General features: G+C 47.1%; 6 protein-coding genes across 9 annotated transcripts; 3 read left to right on the plus strand and 3 right to left on the minus strand.

Moving 5' to 3' along the window:
* The first annotated feature begins 92 nt into the window (after window positions 1-92).
* On the plus strand, window positions 93-4,520 carry LOC125760889 (uncharacterized). 4 transcript variants are annotated; one of them, XM_049421465.1, is made up of 3 exons: window positions 93-287; window positions 1,656-2,609; window positions 2,695-4,520. In XM_049421465.1, exons 2-3 carry the CDS (start codon window positions 1,754-1,756, stop codon window positions 4,407-4,409), a joined length of 2,571 nt encoding a protein of 856 aa, XP_049277422.1. In that variant the 5' UTR covers window positions 93-287; window positions 1,656-1,753; the 3' UTR covers window positions 4,410-4,520. The 4 variants fall into 4 exon arrangements, with proteins under 4 accessions (XP_049277422.1, XP_049277424.1, XP_049277423.1 ...); XM_049421467.1 differs by lacking the exon at window positions 93-287 and adding an exon at window positions 834-965; XM_049421466.1 differs by lacking the exon at window positions 93-287 and adding an exon at window positions 836-1,005.
* A 247-nt stretch (window positions 4,521-4,767) lies between these two features.
* On the minus strand, window positions 4,768-7,539 carry LOC125760898 (signal recognition particle subunit SRP72). The gene is made up of 3 exons (XM_049421484.1): window positions 7,296-7,539; window positions 5,385-7,215; window positions 4,768-5,288 (listed from the first exon to the last, which is right to left on the minus strand). Exons 1-3 carry the CDS (start codon window positions 7,402-7,404, stop codon window positions 5,126-5,128), a joined length of 2,103 nt encoding a protein of 700 aa, XP_049277441.1. The 5' UTR covers window positions 7,405-7,539; the 3' UTR covers window positions 4,768-5,125.
* A 47-nt stretch (window positions 7,540-7,586) lies between these two features.
* LOC125760930 (uncharacterized) lies at window positions 7,587-8,321 on the plus strand. The gene has a single exon (XM_049421535.1). The coding sequence runs from the start codon at window positions 7,697-7,699 to the stop codon at window positions 8,180-8,182; it is 486 nt and encodes a 161-aa protein (XP_049277492.1). The 5' UTR covers window positions 7,587-7,696; the 3' UTR covers window positions 8,183-8,321.
* A 98-nt stretch (window positions 8,322-8,419) lies between these two features.
* LOC125760921 (phospholipid phosphatase 5) lies at window positions 8,420-10,125 on the plus strand. Its single transcript, XM_049421520.1, has 3 exons — window positions 8,420-8,968; window positions 9,058-9,443; window positions 9,522-10,125. The coding sequence occupies exons 1-3, from the start codon at window positions 8,826-8,828 to the stop codon at window positions 9,992-9,994; spliced, it is 1,002 nt and encodes a 333-aa protein (XP_049277477.1). The 5' UTR covers window positions 8,420-8,825; the 3' UTR covers window positions 9,995-10,125.
* On the minus strand, window positions 10,038-12,110 carry LOC125760928 (acylpyruvase FAHD1, mitochondrial). The gene is made up of 2 exons (XM_049421533.1): window positions 11,160-12,110; window positions 10,038-10,750 (listed from the first exon to the last, which is right to left on the minus strand). Exons 1-2 carry the CDS (start codon window positions 11,219-11,221, stop codon window positions 10,129-10,131), a joined length of 684 nt encoding a protein of 227 aa, XP_049277490.1. The 5' UTR covers window positions 11,222-12,110; the 3' UTR covers window positions 10,038-10,128.
* A 369-nt stretch (window positions 12,111-12,479) lies between these two features.
* On the minus strand, window positions 12,480-18,784 carry LOC125760891 (uncharacterized). Its single transcript, XM_049421468.1, has 7 exons — window positions 16,730-18,784; window positions 15,225-16,150; window positions 15,022-15,155; window positions 14,874-14,949; window positions 14,118-14,212; window positions 13,711-14,041; window positions 12,480-13,639 (listed from the first exon to the last, which is right to left on the minus strand). The coding sequence occupies exons 1-7, from the start codon at window positions 17,131-17,133 to the stop codon at window positions 13,068-13,070; spliced, it is 2,538 nt and encodes an 845-aa protein (XP_049277425.1). The 5' UTR covers window positions 17,134-18,784; the 3' UTR covers window positions 12,480-13,067.
* Between the last annotated feature and the right edge of the window lie 199 nt (window positions 18,785-18,983).

Raw genomic sequence — 18,983 nt, forward strand, 5'->3', positions numbered from 1 at the left:
ATTCCAAAACCGGCAATTTATTTCATAAACATGTATTCGTATGGACCGGTATAGCAATCATCTCTACAGCATGCTATGGTGCACCATAGCAACCGTTTGTTTATCTCACTCCAAGTTTTTCACCGAAGCTGAACACACGCTACTCCATAGTTTAGTGCAGTGTTACCGATACAGAGCATCTACTTCCGTGCAGTATTTTCTAACAAAGTGTCTTAAATACGGTTCTAGTTCGTTTATTTGTTACTTGAATGGGTCACCATAATGGAGCTTCTGGTCTGTATACACAGGTAAAGGCATTTCACTTCCAATCGTCGTAATTAGTGTTAGTGAATGAACAACTGGACACACCATTAAATATCCCATTTTGCCAATTTTAGTACAGAACAATCCTTCTCGATCGAAACCCCTCGAAGCGGAATGATAGTTGGGCACCAAGATTAGGTCAGTTTTATTTTTAATTGACTCACAATAGCTGTCCCTGATGGGGAGCCTTTTTTTGGGGTTCCACACAAACAACACGAAGAAAACGACAAATGGGTGTGTGGGAGGGGGTTTCTTCCTCGTCGGGGCTTAATGCGGTCGCCCAACGTTGAATTTACTATTACAAATATAGAAAAGTACAAATTAAATTCCAAAGATATAAAATTCCACTTATCAGCTCGACCGCTAAATCTACTGTGTGCGTAGACACAGAATTATCCAGAAATAATTGATAAAACATGGAGCTGCAACTGCATTGCTGAAGCCACTGTTCTTCAGTTCTTCAACGTTCTTGGTAGATATAGTGTGTATGTAGTGCAAGGACCGAAAGTTACGGAATAAATCTACAAACACTCAAGTGCCATTACGACCAACACCAACGACGAACGAACGATTTACAATCGTTTTATACGCCGTATTAAAAAAAAAACCGTGAGACCTTGGGGCAACCGGCAAATTCGTGACACGTCTTGAAATTTAGCACAGTATGAAAATTCGTGTGATACGGCGTTAGCAACGTGTTATGTAAAGTAAATCATTTGCTTCATTTGTAGTGGTTTCCCGCTAAGCCGAATCCAAGCAGTCGGTGGGCTCATTCGCCTTGGTTTGAGATGCAGTTAACTGTGGTAAATTTGCTTTCATTGAAGCAAACATTACAACACTGCAAATCCACCTTATCTCAAGTCAATTGTTCAGTAGAAATCGATTGGATCGTCCCAAATGTTTACCGATTAATCCGGGGTGCTGTTGCTGTCCGGCGGCCAGATTATCCGTGTGCCAAAATCAACTGCGCAGCCGTTTGGATTTTGTTGTAACGAATATCCGATTGATAAATATGCGGGTTTTCGTAAATCGTGGATGAAATAATGTTTTCTTAAAATTTAAAAATCGGTTAAACTAGATATACAATAACTTGAAAACAAAATCTTAACGTGGAATTCGGAGTAAAACAAAGCACACATCCTTGCGCTATGTGCAATGTGGTAGTGAGATGTTTTTTAAACAAAACCCGCTTCATTACGTTACGTGATAACGTAGAGCGTGTTATCCGTGGAACTCGATTAACCGGCGTGCAACCGATCTGCATTTGCCGTATAATCGACATTCTAGTTTCTCGTCAGAATTGTATACGCATATACCTAATCTTATCAGCTAATTCGACTTTTTGTCTGCAGCGGACGCTCTTAAGCTCGTAACACCGGATGCATCAGTTGTGCTACGAACATCATCAGTGTTGTATACCGATAAAATAGCAAGCAGAAAAGTGTAAACGATGGCGGAGGCGCAAATCGCCCGCATTATGCACGACTCCCTGCACCGGGGCGTAGAGCGAGACGAGGCAGATTTGCTGCGGTTTGCACAAAAGGAAGAATTTTTCATTGCCAAAAACAAATCGTACGCTGTAAATTTGCTCGCCTTCGCGCTTGGCCAATTGCCGCAGAATATTCAGAACTTTGATCAGTTCGAACGATGCGATCTTCTGACCGATCGGAAACTGCATGACTCACTGGCTGCTCTCGTCCATCGCATGCCAACGCTCCAGTTTCAATTCATCCCACTGGTGCTGCTGATTGAAGATCGTCTCGAGCCATTGTTTTTGCTGCGCGTACAAAAGGCTTCCAACTCAACTGAATGCGTGTATCTCGATCTGACCCAGCGGAAGTACGAGCGTTTCGAGGAGTTTCTCACCAACAACAAATTCCCGCCGTGCACATTATGGTATCCGAAAGATGGTCTGCTGCGTTACAAACGCCGCACATCGGACTCGCTGATGCTGGTGATCGATAGCTGTAAAGTAAAGAACACCGGTACCGTGTGGCAAGATATTGCGGTTGCGGGCAGTGCGGTCGCATTACTGCTCTCTTTTACGCCCTTAAGTGCCACGGTAGGGATGCCACTGGTGTTGGCCTGCAGTGCTACAAGCAGCGGAATATCGGCAGTCGAGCTGGTTGATAGCTACAAGCACGAAAATGTCACCGCCGTAGCTAGGCGCGCTGTGGCACTAGCTTTCAATCTAACCACGTTCGCCAGTGCCGGACTAACGGCGGTATGCAGGATAGAAAAGTTGCGCAAAATGCTACCAGCGGAAAAGCTGCTGCAGCTCGAACGGGCTGAAAAGATCCTCAAAGGTAAGTCACCGTTTATCACCGGTTTATCGCGCATTGTTTCGGTAAGGTAAATGCTGATTCTTCTGCACAATTATTTTTCCCTCAGGAACCATGCGGGGCGCTAGCGCGGGCAGTTGTGTTACTGCGCTAATCGGAACAGTTGGTGGCTGGCAACAGCTGCCCAATGCGGAATGGATCGAACTGGCCGCTATGCTTTGTTTCGCGTATCGCGAACAGTTCAGCGAAACAGTCGCGATTCGTTTGATTGACATGATGCAGCGGAACGGTGTTTTCAAGTTCTTCAAGCAACTTTGTCCCAACGTACCGCATCACATACTTTCTTCGAAATTGGGAGACCTAAACTTTAATAAGTTTCTGCTGTTGGTGACGGACTATCTGAAAGAGAACGTACACTTCACAGTGGACGACAACTTTACCACGATTTACCTATTCGGATATGAATTGCAGTTTAGTAACATGTTCAGCATTAACTGGGACCAGCTGAAAATGCTACTGTTGTTCGTGCAAAAATCCACAACCGCACTCATCAGCCATCGCGGGAAAGCTAAAATGTCGCAGCTTGATGTAAATAATGTGGTACAATTGTTACAGACTGTTGCCCAGCTTCCCACCTATCTCGTCAAACTGGACGACTACATCACCCTCGGACGTGGTCATCGGTTTTCATTCGCCACCATAGGCGCATTCTTGACTGCTACGAACCTGGAACGAATTCCGCTGCTAGAACAACTCGCTTCACTAACGCCCGAGCAAACGGAAGTGCTAAATATATTGCGCGAATCACAGCGCATCAGCGGTGGTGATCGGGAGCTCTTCAAGTGGCTTGGACAGCATACCACCGGCAGCTACCGTACCGCACTGCTTGCGTTAATATCGGTAGCAGAAGCCCAAAGACAAATGGTGCCGGAGCAAACCAGCCCGATTGAATTCACTGGCAAGCGGATCACGGTCAGTTCGTTGCTTGGTTTCTATGCGGAAGATTTCCTAAAGCTATCCGAGCGTTCTCGCACCGTACTGCTCCGTGACGAACGATTTCTGCGCCTTTGTTACAATGCCGATAAGCTTCTTCTGGACAGAGCGAACAAAGTCTGGATGTGCACTTGTTCCAATACTGCTGCTATCGAGAATCTCGAAACTGTCGGACTGCTCGAGCAACTTATCGTACGCGTTGGCACATCGTCCGCGAATTTACCGCCAGCTGCTTGCGTTCTAGATTATGCGCTCGATTTCAGTAATACGACCGTTTCGCAGGTTTACTATAGCATTGTTAGTGCGTGGAAGCAATTTACCGTCGCGCTTGACAAACGAATGTTGCATGCACGGTTTCAGCTGCTGATGAATGATGCACAATCACTCGGCATGGCACGGTACTATGATCTTCCTGTGCCGGATAACGACGACTGGGCGGTAAACGATGAGCAAGTTATCACGTTGTCACGTAACGCATTGCTGAAGCTGGACGATACCGTCGAGAACCCGAATTGTTCGTTTCGATTCGGACCGCCTGAACGAGCCGCATGTTGGTTAGAATTGTTTCCCCTGCTGCGCAACGAAAGTGGTCGCAAACACTTGATTCGAACGATCATCACACTGGTTACCAATGGCACTGGCGCGGTGTTGAAGTCGAATGATAATAACTACAGCTACTACGGAGCAACCAACATGCGAATTGTGATGTTTGCTACGAATAAGGACAAGGTGTTAGTTGAAGTAATCATCCCATCCGCTGCAGAGACTCGTTTGCGTGTGTCGTTCTATATGTGTGGAAGTACGATCTGCAGTATTGGCGCTGGATCATAATGTGATTTTTGAGTAATTTTTTTTTTCTTATGTAATACGACACCTTAGCCTTAACAATCCATATCCATGTATTGGAACTGTAATAAAGTACCTTCGCTCTTTTGTCAATTATATCATTAACTTACGAATTTGATAGTGCACAGACCTTCCTACCAGCTCCATCAAATATGTAAAACGACCCTGTTGCACTGTCAATTCATGATTCACAGTCATTTTGGGACGATTCGCTGGCCTTTGCTCAATGATGGCGTATGCTCTCTCACCGGCGTTTAGCATTGGATCTTCTTTTATTCTTTTTATCGATGTTTTACTAATCCAAACCGGTTAAAAACACAAGAAACATAAATTAAAACAAAACTTCAATGCTAAAATTATATATTTCATTTCCTTTTCCACACTAGAAATATTATTAATACACTTTTTCTCGCACCAGCTGGGATCAACCTGCGTTTGCTTGGTGGAACCAGATTTTAGATAAAGCCCCATTCGCTGTCATATTAGTCCATTTAGGATGGAATTTCACAGGGTAAGGGGATCGACGCTGTTTGATCCTAACTAGGCTGAAAAACGGCATAAATGGTAAGTTGGTAATATTACCTTCTTCCACTGCAATTGATCCATTCACATCCAAATCAGTTCAGCTTATGATCTACGCGAAGAAGATCGCTCATCGATTGTTTCATGGAACTGTCGCTTTTGGAACAATATTGTTCGCCTTAATGTTTGCCCTTTTTCTTCTTGTGCTGACTCTTGCGCGGCAACTGGCGGGTTGCAGCGGCAGCGGCGGCCATCTGCTCGAGTTGTGTGACACCTCCTGGCCCTCCCGCGCCCGGTGTCGCAGGTGAATTTTTCGTCTGATTGTACGCCTTGCTCATGTCGCTGTAAAAAAGGAAGAGCGGGAAATAAAAATAAAAAAACTTGCCTAATTGACTAACCAAGGGATAGCGAAAATATGTTTTCCACGTGTTCACTTACAACTGATCGGCCTGTCCGGAAGCGGTTCCCTGGCTACCCTTCATGACTTCCTTTACGCGACGATCGCGCTTCTTACGGTAGCCGGTACGCTCGTAACGTGGCAACCAGCGCTCCGGGTCGGGTAGAACACCGATTATGTAATTTTTCGGCAGTTTGCCCTTACGCTTCTTGCGCTTCTGCTTACGGGCTGCGGCCTGCTGTTCTGCGGACGGTGTACCAGCACCGGGTGACTGGTCGCCGGTGGTACGACCACCACCCGGCAGGTTTTGCTTGCGTCGGACGGCCTTCGCAATCATCATCCAGTTTGTTGCCTCGAGCGCATCAATCTCCGATACCGTGGTCAGCGTTTCTAATGCCGGCAACCGCTTACTCGCCTGCTGAGCTCGCTTCGGATCGAACTGGGCGTACGCAATAACCAGCTGCGCCAGTAGCTTCATATCATCCGGATGAGTTCGCAATAGTTCCTCGAGACTTTTGGCTGCCGTTTCCGGTTCACCGCCGCGCAGATGGAAACTAGCCGCTTGTCGCCACATATCGCTCAGATCACCATCGCTAATCGAGGCACTCTTCTGCCGCTTATACCAGTCAACTGCACTCTTCAGTATTTCGGAGGCGGCCTGCTTATTATCTAGCCCAAGGTGCAACGTCACCAGGGCAGACACGACGCCCGGCTGGTAGCGAGCTTCTCCGAGCGATTCGAATGTGTCAATCGCCGCCTTTCTGTTGCCTGCAACGAGGTGGAGCTGCACGATGGCAAACCGCACCTGCAGTACCTCCGTCGTGCGCTCACGCGGCAATCGTTGCGCATAGCCTTCCAACAGCTCAACCGCTTCCCGGTACTTTTTATCGCGTGCGAGCTGGCTCACGCGTATCAACAGCGACTGAAACTCGAGGTCCGGATGTGCGTTTGCAAGTCGGCTTGCCAACAAACCGCACTCCGTCGGGCTGGCAAAGTACGCCAACAGACAGTTGTTAAATGCAATCGTCTTCCTTTGTCGGCTGGTAAGCTTCTGCTCTGCCTGCTCAGAAGTGGCCACCTTCATCTTTTTCTTCGAATCGAACACATTCTGATCGCGGTTGATTACGACCAAATTGTTGCTGACGACCGCCGTGAGTGCCGCATCATTCGTTTTGTGACGCAGTGCGTCAGCATACAGTGCCGAAGCTTCCTTTACCCGACCCTGCATCTGCAAACAGTACGCCAGCTGCACCTTGATGATGGTGATCTCGTCAATGATGTCCTCTTCGGTAGCACCGTCTTCCTCGAGCGAATCGCGACACATCTTCTCGCTGGTGCGCAATTTTCGCTCCGCATCGACGTACTCCTTCCGGCCAGCCAATGCACATGCCGCATTGTACGTGAGCTCGTACGTGTCTTCGGGCATATTCATGGCCGACAGCTGTTGCTGCTTTTCGACACCTCCACCGACGATGCATCGATTAGCTGCCACTGCGCTCATATTCGTGCGACGTTCATCATCGTAATCGTCGTGCGTATTTTTAATGATATTCCGATACAGATCGAAACACTCATCGAATCGCTCCAACCGGTACAAGATTTGTGCCAGCAGCTCCTTCAGATTCGGCGCCAATCCGGCCCATGGATCAACACCTCCGCCGCCGGCACCAGTGGACAGCGTCGACTGGATCGTGCGAAACGCATCTTCGGCCCTGTTTAGCCGATACTCGCTGTAAGCCTTCTCGAATGTGGTGTCCGGGATAGATGTGCCACGTTCGATGAACTTAAGCACCTCATCGAACTTACCGTTCTGTATCAAACACACCAGCTTACATTTGGCCGCTTTCCATTCGGTGGCATCGAGACCGATAACTAAAATCAAGGAAGGATGGTATATAATGTTACATTAAACTAATTTCTAGATCCGGACAAGTGCTCCGAAGATCGCTTACTTTTATTAGCAGCCTTCAGTGCCTTGTCGTATTCGGCGCTGGAGCAGTGTTTATTCAGCTCTGTGTACAGTTGCCGTATAGTTATTTCTTTTGTCTCACTTTTCGACATTTTTGCAACTTAATGCACGTTTTTCCTTGGCTTTTTCACAATGCAGAAAAGAATAACTTTGCCAGTATCAAAAAGTAATCGCTGCCTGTCCTTCTTCAAGCTTCCATGCCAGTGCGATTTGACAGTTGTCCGTCGACATGGCAATCGAGCGAAAGGGAAAGCGCTATGACAATCAGATGTCAAAGTCACATGACAGCGAAAAAAAAAAAGAAACCATGCACCGTTTTGTTGTTTCAATTTCAATTTACCATCAGTAAACACTTGTGCCTCCGAAAAAACACACAAAAGCACTATGGAAAACGCCTCCAAAGACGAACTTTGTGAGCTGATGGACAAGCTGCTCATTAACACGCTGGAGCTGATCGAACAGGACGTCCAGCTGAGCCAGGATATTGCACGTCTAACAACCGAAGGCCAGATGGAGCTGGCACATACGCGTTTCACCAAAGGCCCGATGGCGGTCAGCGCCGTACAGCTGCCGACCGAAGAATACAAAGAGTTTAGGGCCCTGCAGACTGTGAAGCAAGATGAAGATGCTAGCGGCTCTGCAGGTATACCGCACCTTTCACTGGACAGCCATCCTGTGGATGCGGACGAAGGACTCATTGATCCGAGCAGTTGGTTTGGTATTCTTCGTCCACCGTCGTTGAACAATGCAAAGGAACGGTTTACCCGTGCGCTTGATTCGATAGTGGAGCGAGCCAACGTGCGTATAAAGATGAACAGCTATTTAAACGTGTTCGAAATGCTTCATAAACGGACGGCAGCGTTGAATTGATATTGGAAATATTAAGCAGTATTGTTAAGATTCTATAGTAGTCCGCGTAACGTTTCGTTGAAATAAAGTAATGTACCTTCGAAAGGTGTGTTCCGGTACCATCTTTATGAAGTGCACTACAGTCAGAAGGCTCATGTAATTTGACTACTGGTGGTAATACGCGTCTGGTCGTTCAAAATCCGAAAACTGACTTTATCCATCCAGTAGGAAAGCGTCTGCGAGAAATATTAATCACGCTTTATAGATGCATCATCACTTGCTGCATGATGGATGATGCAAAACATTTCCCTTATTTCTTTCCATTTCATATGCACAGCGTTTATGATGCAAGAATGCTGGCGACAGTTGGATGTTTACGCACATTCTCTGTTTACATTTTCCACCGCCATCTCTTTCACTCGACACCAACGAACGCTAGTGGTGCTTTTCACTCGCACACAAACACTGCGCCCAGCTGTCAGCTGTTGAATGACGGTGGTTTCCCCCCACCCAAAATCGAAAGACGACATTGAAAAATTCGAACCACAGCTCGTGCCACCTTCTCGTGCTGGAGTAAAACTGTTCTGTTCCACTGTAGTGTTAAGTGTTGCGGAAAAAAATCGGTTATTCCATACAGTCCGGTTCAGCCATTACCCGGCACCGAATGACATCGAAAGGTATGGCGGGGTCCGCGTACGCATGCGGTGGACCAGGGACACCAACTGGGCAGAAAAAACTTCCACGTGCATCGGAATACAACCTGCCACTGGAGACGATTGTGCGGATTGCACTGACGTGTATTTACATGTAAGATCCTCGACCAAATTCCTTGCCGTTTGCAAAGTACTATTCGAAATGTCTGGCATCCGCTTATGTTACTGTCACACGGTTTTTAGTGCCCTCGAGTTTAAAGCTCCATTCGTTCGAAAGATCCAGCCGGAAGAGTTATGGCTGTACCGGAATCCGCGCACCGAAAGCTACGTTCCACTAACCATGCTGTGGCCCATCGTACTCGGTGTTCCGGGGCTGGTTTTTACGCTGCACTATCTTAAGTCACGGGATCGGCAGGAACTACGCTGCACCGTGCTGGCGTTCACCCTTGGTCTCGGCCTGAACGGAGTGCTAACGAACACGATCAAGATTGCGGTCGGTCGGCCAAGGCCCGATTTCTTCTGGCGCTGTTTTCCGGATGGTGTGCTAAACGATCAGCTGCACTGCACCGGCACGGATGTGCGAGCGTTGATGGATGGGCGCAAGAGTTTCCCTTCCGGACATTCTTCCTGTAAGTGATTTCGTCATTTGGCTTTATGTGCCATGCCTTCGTTAATTATGTTTGTTTTCACTACCATTTACCATTCAGTTGCCTTCGTCGGTCTTGGATTCCTTAGCTGGTATCTAATCGGGAAGCTGCACCTGATGAACGTTCGTGGCCGTGGTAGATCCGTGCGCGTGATTGCGTCCGGTTTGCCGCTTTTTGCTGCAACGATGATTGCGATCAGTCGCACGTGCGATTATCATCACCACTGGCAGGATGTGACGGTGGGTTCCGTGATCGGGATCTGCCTGTCCTACCTCTGCTATCGTCAGTATTATCCAGCATTTTCCGATCGCAACTGTCATCTACCGTACCAGCACGATAGCGTACCCGTGCCGCCCATCCTTCACAGCCCACAACGAGTGAAACGACCGGCGCAAACCGGAACACCACCTGCATCACCGCTGATCACAAATTATGAAACCCGTGGTGCCGAGGGAGAACGGGAAGATTCCGATACGGAGACTAGAAGGTTGCTTTCCTCACCCACTGAGCAGAAGGAAGCAAAGTGGATTTAATTGCCATCCATTCTCGAAATCCACTCCATCGATAGGCATCGTGTTCCGTAGCATTTCAACCCTGCAATCATCCACCGAGGATGATCGAGTTTATTTGATTTTTTGTTTTTAGTAAAATGACCAAACCACAATCACTACTCGTCTGCTACCGAGCAACGCATCGTCATCAGCCCATCGCCCAGCCCACATTCGATTACGTCCCCGTGGCGCACCGGTCCAGCACCGGCCGGTGTTCCAGTTAGGAGCAGATCATTTTCCTCCAGCGTCATGTATTGCGACACGTAAGCGATCAATTCCGAAATCGGAAAGATCAGATTTCGTGTACTGTCGTCCTGCTTGCGCACTCCATTTATATCGCACCACACGCGTACATCGTCCGGATTTGAAAGTTCGGCACGTGTAATCAATCCGCTCACCGGGGTTGACGTGTCGAAGCCCTTTCCGAGACACCAGGGCAATCCTTTGGGTCGAGCATCCAGGATAAAGTCCATACCGGTCATATCGAGTGCCAGGCAGTAACCTCCGACGTATGACATCGCCTGCTCGGTGGTAACATTCGAACAGCGCCGACCAATGATAACGCCCAATTCGGCTTCAAAATTGATCACGCCACCGAAGACGCGTGGTATGCGGATGGTCGGAACGGAGGAGCTCTCAGCCGGGGAACCGGTGGAACTATCCAACAGGGATGAAATAGGCTTAAAGAAGATGACGGGAGCATCCGGTTTTGGGGCGTTTGTAAGGCGCAAAATTTCTCTGTTGTGATAAATTCCGGATGCAGGTAAAGGAAAGAAAATATGTAAGCATGTAATTAGAACTGAAGGAAAACCCGAAACCGAGCTAGTATGTTTGGGTTGTTAAGAGATTTAACTATTGGTGACCAAGTTAACCACAAAAGCAACAAATCGAGTGATTCAGTACCTTTTTAAGTAATTTATTCTTTCCGTCCCTTTTTTAATTCAAAAGAAGCGGAACGTTCGCTGGTAAAGGTATTCGGAATGATTAGCTCGGCGTGACCCAGCTTGATTCGAAGTACGGTGAGACTTTTAAGTACAATTTGTTCGACCTTAGTTTAGGAATAGCACCTGACAAAACCATTCTGTTGATGGTAATACGATATGAAGTAAAGGAATTATTGGTATTAAGCATCCGTTGGTATACGTACTTGTAGTTAACACCGGCACCGATGATTTTTCTCGTTGATTGAAAGAACTTGGTCGTAGGCATCTTCGCGGTACGATTGTAAATAATTAACTGATTCTGCTTTTCACCGTTCAGAACCGTTCGATTTTATCAGATTAAGTAACTTGCACAGTGAACGGGAACAAACATAAACTGGCCCAGAGACCAGAGACGTGCCCTCGATTGCCGCAAATCGTCAGCTGTTACTACGCCGTGGGTCAATTAAGAGCACAATCAAAAGAAGGAGAGAGAGCGAGAGAGAATTACAGTTCCCTCCGCGAAAACTAACAGAATGAAAATGGAATCAATAATCTACCTCGCACACATGCTCGCACTGATAAGGCCAGCGGACGTAAGTAATATTGCGACAATGTATCTCAGGCCTGGCTCTATTGGTCGCTAATGCTTTTAAGTCAAATGAATCAAATGGATAGTAGCAATTGCTCGATCATTTAACGAAAAACATGAACTTATGTTTCCTTCTTCTTATGGAATTACAAAAAAAATGTCTCAATTTAATCAGGACAGCTTTCAGGAGGTGGATATTGCGCTCACCACACGGTTTCCATAACAACGCACAACTACCATTAACCATGGTTTGTAGTATACGTAACTGCAATGCAAAACAGCTTTGCAGCCGTATATCTCACTAGAGCATAGTCCGGGGAGGGAAAAACCGGTTGAGTAGGCTTTATCACCGGTGTGGCATGTGTGTGAAACCAGCATAAACGTTCGCGAGGTGAACGTGTCGCAATGCATTGTGGTTTACGTACTTTACAATTGTAACGAGTTCTAACGTAACACAAGCGGTACATTTCTTATCACTCAAAGAGAAGATGAAACTACTTATCTTTTCCCACCGTACGGTGATAACAGAAAGCAAATTAACATCATTTCGTCGAAAATAATTTGCCTGCAGCAAAGCTTTGAATTGTCGAATGGTTGAATGATGTTTGCTTGACTATTGGTCCTAGCAAACACATTGTGCCCAACGGGGTTGTGTTGCAGGTTCCTTATCTGCGCGTATTTACAATGAATGCATAAACACGATGCTACACTTTTTCTGTTATCAGAGCAGTGATCACATTTTTAACTACAACATTTACATTGTTTGCCTGTTGGTATTATTCGAACGTATTCGAAACCCTCTAGGGTTATGCCCTTCCGGTTTGAACCTTGTGGTAGAAGACACATTTAGCAAGTTACTTCGTTTCTCTCGCAGGGCATGTTCACTACCAACAGATCACTGTCGAGAAAGTAACAGTTCGGTTTTTTAGGTGAAAGACATTCATAACACAATTACTCAATGTTTTGCTATTTATATCTCTGCTTGTTGTTGGCTACATGGACAATCAATTGTAAAAATAAACCAATAATAATCAAAACGGTCAACATTCCGCCCATCAAATGGTTTAAGTGATCAACAGTTTCATATACATAATTTGTTCCTTGTTCTTCGCAATAAACTAACAATATCGTACGCGGGACATTTTATGTGACTCCAACTCCACCCACCGTTCTCCCCTACAGGACCTATCTAATTTCACTTTCAAGCACATATAATTACGATCACACACGCACACGCACACTCGCACACACATACGCACACATACACACGCAACTATTCGTTACACTACTAGTCACTCTTGTCTTCGGATGCACCGAAAGGCCGTTAGACCATGGTACCATTTTAACCCATCATCTACATACGTCGTCCTACATCAGGAAATAAAAACATTCGCTCCCAAAACTTTTGGTTAAGCACCGCGCTAGGTTATGTGTTACTGTGGTCTGGATATTCCTACACTACATACAACTAGACTAGTGCCGTTTTGCTTGTTGCCTGTCGTCTGCTCTTACATTTACACCGTTTCGCACCCATTTCAGCCTACTACTCGTGATGGCGCAGACCGCAGATCGAGATAAAGGTGCTAAAGTTTTGCAGATGGCAGGCCGGTATAATGGTGTACGCGATCCGGGCTACGTTTGCCGGTGATAGCAGAAAACTCTCGACGGCATCGATAAGAAATTGTACGGATGGTATCGCATCGACCTGGTAGAACACGCGCAGATGTACGGCCGGTTTGGCTATATCCGACGAGGTAGGCGGTGGTGCCCTCGGAGGATGTGGCCGTGCAACGTGATCTTCCTCTGTACCTCCCATCTGGTCATCGTTGCTAGTGGCGGACGGAGAGGACGGGCTAATACCGAGCAGCCCCGGATAGGCCTGTAGTAGCTTGCGCAGGACGTACGCGATCGTGTCGTGTATTTGATCGCGCGTGATTCGTTGTGCCAGCTGGCTGTGATGGTGCAGATAGTCGTCCGTCAGCTCGGTCAGCTTCGTGGTGGATGTGGCCAGTCCCGTCGACACGTAGCACACGATTGATGCACAATTGTTTTCGTAGTTCCAGCGGCGTCGAATCGATATCGAATATTCCCCGATCGAGCATCCTGTCTCCTCATCTGTACAAAGGCAGCACAAACAACATAGTAAATCTCATTGGATCTCAGACAAAAATGAGGGCACAACTTACAGTCGAATTTATCATTATGCGAATGTGCCCACACCTGCCATTCGACAAGCGCTCCACGTGGTAATGCCGGCACCACGATGTAGTCAATAATCGCGTTCGCTGTACGTCGTTCCCATTGGCGGCGGGCCTCATAGATGTAGGTCGGATGCGTGACGAAACAAATGCCCTGCACTACGTCCCGCAGCTGACCACCCTGTGCATTCATGGCCTTCGCTATTCGGCTGAGGTGGCGTAACGTCAGTTTGCACTGCTGCTTGATGCCGCCCTCGATGATCGTCATGCTACCCGGTACCAGGGCAATCTGTCCGGAGATGTAGGTGATGTGGCCGACCTGAAGAAGAATGCAAACATAAAATTAGTGATTCGAGAGTTGAACTATCAAGCATGAATCTTTCGCCGACACTAACCTTTGTCGATTGGCTGTAGGTACCGATGTTGGCCGGTGCCCAATGAGAAATGCCCTGCACGTGCATTGTCTGCCTTTTGTGTTCAAGTTCCGAAGCTAAGTAGCAAGCAAAATAGGACAATCTTCATTAAGTGGTATGCGTTTGAATTCTACAAGAGTATGCATTAAAAAATGAATGATTTTGACCGGAGATGAAAAAAATATAAAAAAGATAATTTAATTAAATGCCGTATGGCCCGGCAATGAAAATCCTATGTTTGATGTACTCTCGCAGAAAATTGCCTCGAAGCCATATCGGTCGGCCTTACACCTCGGCTGGGCAAAACCTTTGCAAAGGCCATCCAAAGTAATGTTATCATTTGGTTTAATTTTTTCGTTACCTAGATGATCAACTGTCATTTCGTTGAAATTATATGATTAGATCATACGTTTGAGCTATGCCCTAACAAGTTCTGTCCATGGTATATGAGTTTCATTGGGAGGATTGTCGATCTTTGGTAAAATGTTTTCATTACCCAGTCAAAAAGAAATATTTAATTAGAATTAATTGGAACAGAGATACGAAAAGCATTGTGTGAATGTGTTCGTATTGACTGTAACAAAATGTCTGATAACGTTGTCAAATTGGTTTTCTGCACAATAAGATAGCTACAAAAGAGGAAACCTCGCTCGATGCTCCATTTGGAGGCATGGAACTCGCTGAAATCAGTTCATTTGAAATGCAAAAGAGCAGTTAAATGCATAAACACAACCTTACCACTAGAAACGGGATTAAAAGCAACGGCCTCTAGGACAACTGCACAATCTGCTGGCAAGGGACATTCGACGCACACCTGGAAAAGCAAGCAAAACGTATGAAAATCAAGCGATAATGCGTGAAATCGTCTGTCCAGTTTGTTGCTTACCCTCGTCGGAGGGTTGGCGAATGCGAACACCGTTGAGTAAATTTCGTTGATAAAGCTATATTCGCTCATATTTCGCACGTACAACGTGATGTAACATATTTGACGCAGCGTAAACGAACGTGATTGAACCATCTCTGAAAAAAGCGTGAGAAAATAAAATCATTCGATGTCTTCGTCCCATAGTTGCCGCACTCGGCACTCACCTTCCAATGTCGCGAGCGCACTGGTCATCGCTTGCCGCGAATCTTCCCCACAACCCTGTACACCGGCCACCCACATCCAGCCTTTGGAGTTAACGATCGCTCGCGGTTTATTGCTCAGTGGACGACTTTCGCGCGCGTAGTGAAATGGCGGAAGCATCTCGACCGGGCCATCGCTTGACGTTGGCGCACAATCGCTAGCGCTTATGCTGGAACGTGCCTTGGTAATGATCCGCACCGGTGATTTACTGAATGGTGCCGGTTCGAGGCTCGAACAGACCGTCAGCTCCTTCGTTATACTGTTGCTGCGTGACAGTACCACCGCTGTTCCTCCTGCTGCTCCCGCAACCACGGCCGTCCCGCTAAGATCGTCCTTGCTGAAAGAGTTGCGCATCACAGTGCCACGTGTCACACCGATGCCGGCAACCATCCCGCAACTGCTGCGCTCGATCAGCTCCAGCTCCGTCTCGCTCAAATCCGGATCGCTCAGATCGCTGTAGCTGGACTCGTTCAGATCGTGGATAAAATCGAGCGAATTTTTTATCACCACCGGCTCGATACGCTCCTTCGGCACTAATCGCAGTTTGGTGAAGTTAAGATATCCTACCGGGCACACCGGATCGGCCGAACTGATCACCGTCTGCACATCGTCCACCACGATCCGGCTTCGGAAGAGGGGACAGTCTAGCGTAAACGTTTCATACTCGCCACCCTCGCCGCACACGTTCAGGCCGTACTTGTCGCGCATCAGCAACAGGTGCGGTTGCATTTCCTTCAACGATTTACCGAGATGCCGGTCCGGCATCAAACCCAGTGCGGCCACCTTGATGATGATCGCATGCACCTGACACTCGATCATTTCCTGCAGCAGCTCGGTCTGGTCCCGGCGCCACAGATATGCCAGCGAGATAAGGTTCAGTCGGGTGCAGCTAAAAACGAAGCAACAATAAGTACAATAAAATCAAATGAAACCCATTAATGATCGTTTGTTGCACAATGTTGCGAATGTGGATTAACCGCTGCCGACAACGGACGATGATAATGGACGGGATGATGTGATTATAAATCATTGTGAAATGTGCTGCATCTTAATTTAATTAGATTAATGACATTAAATAGGTCTTATTGGTAAGTTAAGAGGACACCGAAAATTTAAAAAATTCGCTCGAGAATGTGAGGTTTGGTATCGAGCAATTCCACAACGTCCAGACAAATTGTTTAAATAATTAATCCACTATAAAGACAGACTATTACATCCTCCTGCACACCCAAGTACCATCCGATGGCACTGTTAACAGGCACAACAGATGCGGCAAGAAAATGACACAACAATGTAAAACACGTGTAAACTTGTCGGTGCAACGAGACGAACAAACACGCGACGAGATAAGATAATAGGCAACAAAAAAAAATCACGCAAAAACACACACTCCTCGGGTGCATTCCGAATCACAGCAAGTGCACGCACAAACAACCACCATCGCACACAAACACACACGCATACTTACACATTTTCCACCCGTACACGCTGATAGTCGGACAGGATGGCACCGACAGCGACTGCTTCGATGTGTTGCTCTCGCTGCACCTCTGCAAGCAGCTCGTACAGATCCTCCACCTCGTCGTCCTCGGTCGGTTCGTAGTGGCCTTTGGTGTTGATCGAATGTCCCCGTGTCATGCGCCGGTAGAGCGGTAACTCCATGGCTTGGGCAAGCTTCTCGATGCCCTGGTGACCTACCGTCTGGTACATGTAGCTGTCCAGCTCGTCCCGATCCTTCGGATGCAGATTGGCCAGTGCGACCACCTCGTGGCCCTCCGCCACCACCTGCATCATGTTGTAGGTGCTGTCCTTGCCACCGCTAACCAGCGCCACCACACGCATTTTCCTGTCGCCCCTTGCACCGGTCGCCATATCGTGCCCGTTTTCGGTTGTCACTCCTGTGTTGGTACGCGGTTTTGGCAGCTGCTTTGCATGGGGAGCAAATATTCGTTACCGTGCTCACGCGAAACGGCACCGCTTCGAAGTGGACGAAAAATTTGCTTCCGCAAACGTGACGGGATTAGGGTGCCGCGGCGTGTAAGATTACCACGGGGCTTGTTCGAGTGCGGCGCTCGTTCCACTCACAACAGCAACAGCAACAGCTGTTTGCGACGACTGTTCAGTGTTTCACCCTTGTCCTCGTTCTTCACTACGCGCTGTTTGTGTCAAAATATTGACGAATCAAAAAGTGCCGCCGTCTGGGAGGCAGAATGTGGGCCAGCGGCAAGTTGCCGTTCATCGAGGGTACTTGGGGGGGGAGACGGCCGAAACCCGAGGGCTCCTCGAATCGATCACGCGTCACCGCAACGGAGTTACCATCCTGCGTTTAGGCAGCAAAAAAAAGGAAGTTTGGCGCGAAACTCGAAACGACGTCCTTTGGTCACCACTGACCGACGGCGACGACGACCTTCACACGTTCCCTCTTTAAGCAGACGAGAGCTAATGCACGGCTAGGAACGTTCGATGCTGGGCCGCGGAATCGAGACTATTTTTCCCTTCACACTATACACTACCACGACTACCATACAATAACTACGGATTTGAAACAGGACACAACACACAGGCAATTTCTGCACAATCTCGGCGAACCACTATTACGCCCTTTTGCGTGGGCACCTTTTTGTCATCCCGCGTAAGATGATCGTATCCTTTTATGATACGGCCTCCTCCTACGACAGCATCCACTCGGTTGCGGCGGCGGTTGGTTTCGATCGATCCGTCTCGCTTTCGCACGGATGTTACAAAAATATCGGTATCTCACACGCTCTTACTGCGTTCTGCTGCTAATCATAGTAACCCAGCAAAAAGCAAGACGGGTTTCGGGCGAGACGCACTATTGTCACACAGAGTACAAAACGCACACACGCACAAATTCACAACATTCGCGGTTAGTGTTCCAACCGCATGGTTGGTACGGGTTTGTTTTTTTTTTACTCTCTTCAAGGACTTTTATGCTAGGCAAGATTGAACGAAAGACGTGCTATTGCACGTTTCACTAGCACAATACTTTTAAGGAGAGACAGGAGCAGATAGATGCTACGGGTGATAGGAACAACAGCGAACTATCAATCAAATCACAGCCACCATCATCATCGTCTGAGCTTCACGCTATCACATTATGTTAGAGCTCCCCCTTTTTTTTTACTTCGCCAGACGGTTGTTGCGCACTTTTTTACTCTTTTTTCCTCTTCTATTTCGAAGTTCAACGTGCTCTGCACAAAACCATCAGAGCAACCTAAATACTGCCATAAAACACCTATCTACGAGATTTGCAGCACCGGTATTGTTGAGGGTTTTCAGCGATGGTCGGACACTACGAAATTGGCCAAGGCTTTCGCAACGTTCAAACACACATTTTTGGCGCTTGTTATCAGCCACAAAAATTAACTTCACAACGACGACGGCTGGTTCCCCGCACAAACTATATCGCTCTCTTTCTCTCTCTCCTACTCATGAATTTTTTAATCGAATTTTTGACAATTCGCTTTGTCAGGGCTGTATCGGATTGTTGGATTGGAAAGATCGATTTCATAATTTATTTATTGGTGGAAAAATACGGAAATGTTATGAATTATGAACACAGTATGGTGTTGCGCAATTTAATTAAGGATTTTGAATTTTAACTAAAATATAAAAAAAGAAATCACCTCTCAAAAAATAAGCTAGTACAGCCAAATGAGACAAATCCGGTTAAATTATTCTTAACTCAGTATTAATTTACA

Source organism: Anopheles funestus, chromosome 2RL, assembly GCF_943734845.2.
Source record: "Anopheles funestus chromosome 2RL, idAnoFuneDA-416_04, whole genome shotgun sequence".
NCBI classification, from domain to species: domain Eukaryota; kingdom Metazoa; phylum Arthropoda; class Insecta; order Diptera; family Culicidae; genus Anopheles; species Anopheles funestus.